The sequence below is a fragment of the Lichenostomus cassidix genome, chromosome 1Aa, assembly GCF_008360975.1.
Source record: "Lichenostomus cassidix isolate B80296 chromosome 1Aa, HeHo_3.0, whole genome shotgun sequence".
In the NCBI taxonomy this organism is placed as follows: Eukaryota; Metazoa; Chordata; class Aves; order Passeriformes; family Meliphagidae; genus Lichenostomus; species Lichenostomus cassidix.
The window spans coordinates 9,274,839-9,284,925 of record NC_139480.1 but is presented as its reverse complement, the minus strand read 5'-3'; the positions used below and the strand labels follow the sequence as shown (position 1 = coordinate 9,284,925).

Genomic DNA, 10,087 nt, shown 5'->3' with positions numbered 1-10,087 from the left:
GCTTTTCAGCTTTTTTCCTTATTTTGTTTGTCTTCTTAGTATTTGTTTTTTTTAAATTTCAACAGATCCCATGGGAAAAGCAGAATTTTTTTAAAAGAAAACTCAAAAGAAATCAAATTTTTCCAGAGTTATCTTGACACATAATTTAGGGGCTAATAGCCTTTTAGTCACAGTTCATACACAACTCAGAACTGCAGAAGCTGTAGGCCAGCTATCAGTTAATCACAGCCTCCCTGGATTATTTACTTCTCTTCTGATGACACTTTATAGTGATGATTCAGGAATAACCTGATTTGTAGCAACGTAAATCAATGTTGTTTGTGATGTGGATACAAGGATACAGAATATTAACTCGTCCTTTTTTTCCTCTATATTTTATCTTGGCTGCTATCTTTCCTCTTATTTAAATTCCTTCTTTTCTTTTTAGGAAAACCATCTGGATTACACCGGCAAATACTCCAGGAAGGCAGAACTAATTGCTCCTATTGTTACTGGAGAGCCAGGTGGGAAATTAGAATGGGGGGCCAATTGGGGATAGAAAAAGTACTTCTCAGAGTTTAGAGAGGAAGCTGACAACACTTAGGTTTACAAGGCTGCTGTTGTTTATCTTGACTCACTTTTTAAAGTGTGGGGTTTAGGCATTAATAGTAAGGCTATTCCTAGCTTAAGGGAGCATGTATAAAATATAGAGTCCTTTTTAAAAAACAAGACAGAGGATAAGGACTACTGTCAGTGCATCAGCCTGATTCATTGCTTAAGTATCCCTTGTGACAGAAAAGTATATCTGATCTTTTCAATTCTTAAAATCAAAATATTACAGGCTATCTGCAAGTGCTTTCAGCACTTGTTTTCTATTCCCTTATGTCCTTTTTTTCCCTGTGTAATGTAAGAGCTGCTCATGTGAGAAATTACCCTTGCTGGTATTTTCTGCTTTGATTTTTGCTGGCATTGATTAAAATTATGTTGTCAAGAGTAGTCAATGGCAGACCCTTGGTAGACAGTAATGGAAGATAACAAGATTGTGATTTTATATTGAAGACAGTTTAAACAAAGTCAGGTTGAATTTTAGCCTTTTTATTTATTAAGATAGTAGAGAAGTTTGGCAATTCTTCTTTCAGTTAGATATCTTCCTGGGAAAGGATCACATTTTAATCAGTAATATTTTATTTCACAAAAAGACCTCTTCTACATGTAAATCAGAATGGCAATAGGACTATAAAAGCAGATATTACAGCCACTAAAAATGGGTTTTAAAAGAGATTAACAGGTTTATATTGCTCTTGAGGAAAGACAATGAGAGTGTGCAGCAATTTCTTTTGCTATGTACATGATATGAACTCAAAACCAAAAAACGCAATTCAACCACTGCTAAAATCAGTTTTGGTAACATTTCAGATTGTCTGGATTTCTCTTTAAATCCATGGATCAATATTCATTGCAATCAAGTCAACAGTCTCATACTTGGTCAGTACAAGACTCTGTTGAGTCAAGAAAAATACTTAAAAGTCCAGATTTTTCCAGATTCTTTTACATTTTAGTGTATGTTAGGCTTAAACGTGCAATACTCCTGAATTATTTGAGTTATTGGGAAGGCAGCAAATGTCAAAGACAGTATTTGATCTGTATGCAAGAACTAAATAGATGATGCTTCCTGTGGTTTTGAGATACCAGTTTAAAAAGGCCTTTAAAATAATTGGGTCAAGCCTTGGTGAAGAAACATGGAAATATTCAAAAATTCTCCACTAAGGTGAAAGCAATTGCTTCTGACTTGGTCTTCTACTGCTGATCTATATACTGTTAATTATACTGCTATGAGTCAGGAATCATGTTACAGAAAAAAAATTCAATTCAGTTCAGCTTAACTAAATTTAAGAAAAATAACTATGTGCTTGTTTATGATTTGTAGGTAAATTGAAGCCTGTTCTTGCTAGTAACCTTAAACATGTGAATTCATACTTCCTCCATCTATTCAATCACTTTCTGACATAAATATAGAAATGAGCAGTTGTTTGCTTTGTAATGATAATGCCATTTTCTTTGGAAATAACAGTTCTCATATTCTTGATACCCAACACTGCACATGTGGCATTCTGATACTGCTTCAGTAGTTGAAACAATCCAAAGGTAAGAAACTAAGAAGAAAACGGAACTTTCCTGACACACAGTTACTGACGTATCTATTCAAAACAAAACACTGGGTGAAGCAGGTTAAATGTGGGTACCTTATGCTCCTAATCAAAGATACAGAAGAAATCACTGCTGAAGGAGGGAAATATTTTTACTTGTATAACAGTCAAACACTGGAATGGGCAGCAGTTTGCAGAGTTTGTGTGTTGAACCCTTTGATAATCGTTGCTTACTCTTTCACATCAAAGGGTCATAGAATGGTTTGGGTTGGAAGGGATCTTTGAAAACCCCACCCCATGACAGGGACAGCTTCCATTAATCAGGTTACTCAAATCCCCATCCAACTTGTCCTTGAACACTCACAGGGTCAGGTCATCCATCACCTCTCTGAGAAAGCTGTTCCAGTGCCTCACCACCCTCACTGTAAACCATTGTTTCTTATATTCAATCTAAACCTACTCTCAGTTTAAAGCCATTGTCACTTTAGGCCTTGGTAAAAAGTGTATAAGTCCTCTTTATCTACTGCAAGGCCACAGCAAGGTGTCCCCAGAGTCTCCTTTTCTCCAGGACAACCTAGTTCTTTCAGCCTGTCTCCACAGGAGAGGTGTCCTGCCTCTCTGATTATTCTAATGCAAAAAAAAATTCTCTTCTGCAGTAAACCTCCTCTTTTCAGCCCAGACAACCCAGACCGCAAAGTATAGATTTGTGCGTATGCAAAACCTTTGCAAATCTCAGTAACTGTATCATAATTATCTGCTAATAATTTTATTCACCTTTTTTCCTCCTCTTATAGCTTTCTAGTTGAAGGTCTAATATTAGGACATTTTTCTCTGAACATCTTCATAAGGACTAATATTATACTTCTGGTATTTCAACCTTTGGATTTAAAAGAAATCAAAACGCTAATTTTTTAAGGTGTGAGATGCAGCAAGCCTTTAGTTTGTTCTTGGTCATACTACAGTGAGTCCTGTGGTTTAAACAGTGTTACTCTAGCCCAGTTAAAGAGCAAGTAAAAGGGGAATTAATTTTTTTTTTCCAATTTTTAATTACTTTGAAGAATGTGGCATTGCTTAGCTGTGCCTATTCTGTCAGTTTGTTTCATGCCTTATTTTACTCAAGAGAGCTAATCTACTTACTACTCCTGGGAGCTTTTCTTCAAGAGACAGTGTGATACAGTTTGCAAGACAATTTGCTCCGGGGTCTATTCTGTGTAGACAGGATGGATGAAAATTTCACCAGGACTATCCAGAAAGCTATAAAGGAACATTTCCAAGTCAAACGGTTCCCAGTCACTTACTTACAGAGGCCATTTAGCTTTCCTCCAAAATGTTAGTAGAATGACTCCCTAGCATTTTTAAGGTTTCTGCAGTATTTTAACTATTTTTCTGATAAATAAAGATTTGACTTCCTTAATTATTGAAATAAAGAGATAAGAAATTAAACTGTTAAAACTGAATTTCTTAGTTTATATTTTGGGTTGATGAACCACAAAACTGAAAAATTAAGAAAAAAAGCATGTTTTTTATCTTAATCTATTCTGAATAGATGAAATAACAGCAACAGGACTGTATAATTTGCCTGTTAAAATATGATCACAGAGCATGTTTGGAGCTTTTTGTTGTTGTGTTTGTTTTTTGGTTTTTTTTTTTCTTTAGTCTGCAACTCAGGCAAATCACTAGCACACAAAAAGAAAAAGAAAAAAATCCTGCAAGAATTCACTAAAAGTTATGCTGAAGGAATGCCTATCTCTGTTGTATCATCTTGTAGAAGTTCAGTAACTACGTGTGCATCTATAGATTTTGAAATAGTACAAATCTATACCTTCTGTTGGCCTATGGAAACATACCTACTGGGGCTTTACTAGAACATTCTGAAAATTACTGCTCAGGTTCAGTCATCTGTGGAGGGAGACAGTTTCTTACTTATAGAATTTTGGTTTATTGCACTCAGAGGGTGAGGTTCAAATGACCATAGGAAAGGTCATAAAGTGAGCCTCTGAGCCATGGCAGAACTACAATGAGAAGTTTTCAGTATGCAGGATGTGGACTGGAGGGCATTAAAAAAAAAATCAAAAAAAAAGGGGAAAAAAAAAGAAAAAAAAAACACTCTCTTGGAAGATGTGGGTGAGGTACTATACTGTTCCTATACAAAGATTACAATTTTCTGGCTGAAAATCCGCACAGTAAGACCAATAACAGTGAGGCACTGTGAGTACTCATTCACTCAGAAGAATCCTGAAATACTCCTAAAAGAGTCTTTGCTTGAGATGAGCCTCAAGGCTTATAATGATTGAGGAATGATATTTTGCATGCATATAGAATCTTCAAAAGGAGTTGATCTGAAATTTCAATGACAATGCTATTTATATTTAAGCATCTCTCTTCTGCTAGAAATAATGGCATCTTGGGATTACCTAGCAAATTCACACTTTTAAAATGTATGAAAATAATTTTTCCCACATACTTTTTAAATGGATAAATGGTTGGTGGGTGGAAAACACCATCTGGAACCTCTTCATAGGACAGATAGACCAATCACGATCTACAACTGAATCAAGTTATTAATCGTGTTCTTTTAATTGTTAGTTTCAATCCTTACATGGATGCAATTGTTTTTTTTGTAATGTCTGTAATACTCCATACCATGTCATAAGAAATTTTTAAACAAGGTGTATTGCACTTTCTGAAACAAATACAGAAGCTGGCTTGCATAACTCAGTGAAGATCACAATATATATAATAAGATTTACTGAAGCTTAAGAAGATGAAGTATTTCATCTGCCCAGGGCAGAATGCCCAGAATAAGATAGCATGCAACAAGGCATATAATAAAAATAACTAATACAGTGTCCAAGAACAAAACTCTGATTTTTTTTTTATATTATTAAGTAGTACAAAAATACAGAATATGACAAGATGATATATTCATAGAAACAAAGATTATCATAGCCATAATCAGAGCTGTTTATATTGACCATTTGGTTGTGTCAGCAGGGTAAATAGTACTGTTTTCCAGTATTTACTTATAACTATACTAATACATGTTAATAGCACAAAAGCTATTCCTAACAAAACATTAACACAAGTGGGCAAACTATTATTACAAAAAGATATTCACAGCATTTTTTCCCTGTAGTTCCACTTATGTAAATGCCTACATTTTGCTGTCATATCCCCGTGAGCTGAACCCAAACCCTGTTGCTGCAGTTCTGATTCAGCTGCCTAGAAATCAGTTCTCATTGACATCTGAGGGTCCTACCTTGCTTTGCCTGCAGCTCCTGGTCTTCAAGATCCTATAAATTCCCTGCCATAATTGTCAGGCCTGTGTGAGTGACTTGGATGACTAAACTATTTCACATAGCAGCAGATCTGTATGTTTAAACAACTAAATTTATTCTGCACCCTTTTAAGGAGACTAACCCACAAGCTACATTTTACAGAAGTTATGCCCTAAGAATGTTTGAAAATGTAAAAAATAGTACCGGTATTAAAAGGTTTTAAATGTGACACTAAATTGTTATTTGCAAATAAGAATACAAATGTCAGCTGTGGGAACTCTCTACAGTTAATGAAAAATAGGAATGAATATTTGCTTCCACTTAATTGCAGAGCTCAGCTGGTCCACAACAAAGGTAAGTGAACTACAGAAAAGGTATGACTTTAAGATTTTCATTCCCTTTTATTCATCTACAAAAAACCCACCACAATAAATCTATAATACTGTAATTCTCAGTTAATCTTGATTTCCTCTAAATTCTGAACTACTTTGCCAAAAGGTGATTATATTTGCATGCTGAAACTGAAATGCTCTTAAATTGTTTCCCAGTTTTTAAATTAATTTATCCTTTGAGACTGACCTTTCCACTCTTAGTCAGCTAGAAATCAGACACTAAAATCCAGGCTGGCTGCACCAGCTTCTCTCAATGGCAAAAAACACTCAGTAAGAGCCACTCTTTTTATCAGACTAGGAGTTCACTTAGAGTTCCCAAGCTAGGGGAGGTGAATTGCATCATAAGTAAAAATTAGGGAATTGCAGCTCTTGAGTTATGTGCAAATTTTGAAGACAAGAAACACAACTTTGGAAAGGTAATTTCAGTCACCAAAAGTTATACATATGTCTTTCAGAAAGTTTCAAAACCTGTTTTGGATATTGTTTGGTTTTGGTATTTTTTTTTGTTTGCATTTTGGGGTTAATTAATGATACAAATAAGAAATGAAAAGATTTGGTATTTTTAGGCTCTGAAATTTAAGATCCAATGACAAAGTAAAAATGAAAAACTCATCATGACAAATTAAAATGCAAAATTCCCGGTTTCCCATTTTCATCTCCCCATTTCTCTTTTAACAAACAAATTATTTTTCAAATGTTTAAACGCACTATTGAGAATCTGAAGTTTGATAAGCAGATTAATTTGGATTTTTGTAAGATAAGCACTATAAATGGAAATATTTAGTAAAATGCACATACACAGGTAAGGATTCTTACTTTGGAAAAGAGAGCTTTACAGCTCTACCTGTAAATTCTAATTTGATTTCTTCAATTCTATGGAACATTAGACTGCTTTTACCTCAAATATGGAAACAGCAATTATTTCCCCATGTATAGAGATTCTAGAAACCTGAAAAATGTTGATTTTTAAAAATTATTAAACTTAAGGTCAATTTATCAATTATATATTCAAATTTCAATTTAGGAATCAATTAATATCTCAAAGTTGCATTGAAATGCATGTAAATTATAAAGGTCTTATTTTAATAATAAAATGAAGGTCATGATAATTAAGTTTTATATTTGAGGTCAACATAAACATACACTTGAAAGAATATACCTTATCAGTAAAGGAAAATGGAATTTTCATTACATGTCCTTCAGTACAAAACACTCTTCACTTTCATGCAGTTGTCCATTATTACACATGAAAAAGATAACCACATTCCCTATGAAATTTTGAAAGTCATTCTGTCAGGCACTTTCCAGTTCCAATATCACAATGTCTCCTTCTTTGTTAGTCCCACATTAATACAAAAAAAATTGCTCAGGATTTCCCAATCCAATAAAGGTTTCCTTATAGTGCATCTGCATTAAGTGCAGCAGTCAAGCCTGCTCAGCAAATATTTTTATTTGATATTAATGTTTTATGTAAATGCTAATATTAATAATTGATTTATGAGGTAAATATTATGAAATGTTATAAAAATAGAGCCTGACAGGCATTAGAAATTTTCTTCAAGTCCAGTGAGTACTGAGTCAGCTCCATACTTTGTATTTTTTATTTGAAAAGCGATGAACATCAGAAGACAGATATTATTATATATTATTCATGGTAATCTAACTATTTAATTACTTTAAATAAACAGGTAAGACACCATTCTCATTTAACCTGAAGCCTCATTACATTGGTGCTCTGTGTGAAGGGCCCCCAGAGAAAAGGAAGGTCAGGACTTTAATCTACAACACAAAGAGAGCATAGACTAATTTTTCATAGCACAACAAGTCAAAGAAATAGGTATGTAATTCCTACAATCATGGAGTACCACTGTAGTGCTGTTTGTATTTCTTTTTACCTTCTGAGTCTGTTACTCCCACTCCCGACTGCTTTACTGGGTCTTGTCCATTCTGGCTCATCTTCCCTCTGTTGAAAGATATGGTGGTTGTTGTCAGGAAAAGCATATAGAGATGGGAGCTAAGACAATGTTATATTTAAACCAACAAGGCTTGGCTCTTTTAAGAATTTTTTTTTTCTCTTCTGATGGCAGCTGCAATCACATTTTGATAAGCCTGTATATTCTTACAGAATGGGTCCATCAGGTGCTGTGTGCTACCTGCCCCACATCAGTCTGGGGCTGCATATCTCCTCTCTTCACTTTATCTTGTGGTACTCGACAGCAAAATATATAATAAACAGTCACAACATTTGATATTTGGTCTACAATATCATTATTTCAAAGGTAAGGCATACTTGTGGTTGTTATCTTCTTTTAATGATTGCTTTGCTTTATGGTTTAGATATGTCTGAAGATGTAACATTAATCTTAAATTTAAGTGAGTTGATTAAATCATACTCTGGAGTTCCCTATTTTCCTGCACTGCATGTAGAAAGAATCTGTATTACAATCTTGATGTCTATTTTTAGGCAATGAAATTAAGTAAAATATAAGCTAACTTTAAACATACTTGTTGCAGGCTCTAAGGCATGATTACAATCACTCTCAAACACGTCTGCTACTGTCAAACATTTGTGGTTCTAATTTTCTTTTTCCCATTAAGACTCTGAATGCTATGATACAGACTGTAAGGCATTGTCTTTAGTTGCATGTGATTCCTTGAGGGTTAAAGGATCAGCACTGTTCTTTGCTACCTCTGAGCCTGTTTCATGTCTGAAGTTGTCTAAATTCACCATGAACTAAAAAATTAGTATAAAAATCACAGTTTTTAAAGTGATTTTATATTCACTTTTAACTGAAAACTATTCTTTTCTTCTTCTGCAGGTAATGCTTCATAAATGATTACAAATATGGTACAACAAATATTTGTCCCAAGGGTTATATTATACATCATTCAGTTGCTTTCCACCTTCATTCAAATTCATTCAAAATGAATTTTCATTCCACATGCATTCAAAATGAATTTCATTTTACAGACATTGTACTTCTATAAAGGGTTACACAAAAAGGCATAGAGAATCTGGTCTTTATCAGAGATAAGAACATGAGTAGCTTTCAGGAATATTACAATTGAATAATAAGAGTATTTTAAAAAACCCAAACCAGAAACACTTTACAAGATCTATTCAGATGTATGAAATTGTATATAATTTTTAATTTCCCTTGAGAGTTATATTACTTAATATTGGCAAGTATTCTAATTAGTTACCTTGTCAAACAATTCCCGTGGTGTCATTATTTAATTATTTTATTTTGCATCAAGTCTCGCTTCAATTGTTCCTATTGTTAAAGCCCTTGGACTAAAAGAAATAGTTTAAAATATCTAACATTTTCTATTGGTAGACCAGAAACATAGTCTAAGCAGGGAGCTTATAACCAAAAACGTTTTTAAATGCCAGGATACTTAAAAATATTTAGCCTACTTAATACTTCATATCCAAATTGTGAGCTGTGATCTTATGGATATGCTGAATTAGAGTACAAAGTCAGAGTCTCCGCAGTGATTATCAAGCCAGTGTGAAATCAAATGTTGAGTAGAATTTCAATCATATGTTTATTCAGATAAATAAGAATATTTATACAGACTTTAAAATGGAAAACTATTTTTAAACTATTTAAAATTATTTTTAAACTATTTATCTATTTTAAACATTCTCTCTAGGAATGATCTGACAGTAAACAGTTACTTTGTCATTAATTTTCATTAAATTGCTACGTAAAGCCCTGGAGACTAACATGAAAAATAAACCAGGTCTTGTCTGTATAGATTTCCTGTGTAATTTTAAAGACTCTGTCATTAACCAGCATATAAATATTTTACTTTAAAATGCCATAATAAAAAAAAAAAAATAGTTTAGCCTTAGGAAAAAATAAGAGACCTGGATACATTTTATTTAATTAAGTATAATTCATGAGCACAAATTGTTATAAGAGAAAATCTGCAGCTGTGAAGACTTCCTCCTGCTTTTCAGTTGGAGTGGGGCTGATTTCAGGCATGAGACCAGTTAGTCTGTCAGCCAAATAGCCAGTAACTGTAGGTACTGTCACATTGCTAGTCAATACCCAGTAAATGATATTGTTTGGACTCAAATTTGGCGTATGTAAACTGAAAATTTCTGTTGAGAGCTCAATCTTGTGTTTCTGTGCACAAAGATTTTATGCACCTTTGCTTTTCCCACTAGGAATGACAGCCCAATATTTTTCTTTTGAGGTTTTGAGTTAAAGACTATTAAAGATCATATTTTTTTTTCCCACTGAGAAGTACAAGTATTTTTAGCCTAGAGCAACATGAGTAA

The 10,087-nt window shown here is 33.7% G+C and overlaps 1 protein-coding gene across 6 annotated transcripts in view; it reads right to left on the bottom strand.

The window, feature by feature from the left end:
* The window catches only part of PCLO (piccolo presynaptic cytomatrix protein), a 320,809-nt gene that overhangs the window by 36,669 nt on the left and 274,053 nt on the right, over positions 1 to 10,087 (bottom strand). For 5 of the 6 annotated variants that reach the window (XM_085083444.1, XM_085083453.1, XM_085083378.1 and 2 more), the window contains one exon: positions 7,692 to 7,759. In XM_085083444.1, the coding sequence (XP_084939570.1) occupies positions 7,692 to 7,759 (68 nt within the window). Of the gene's footprint in view, positions 1 to 4,975; positions 7,576 to 7,691; positions 7,760 to 10,087 lie in introns of those variants that run through there. The other variant, XM_085083402.1, reaches the window with a different exon arrangement.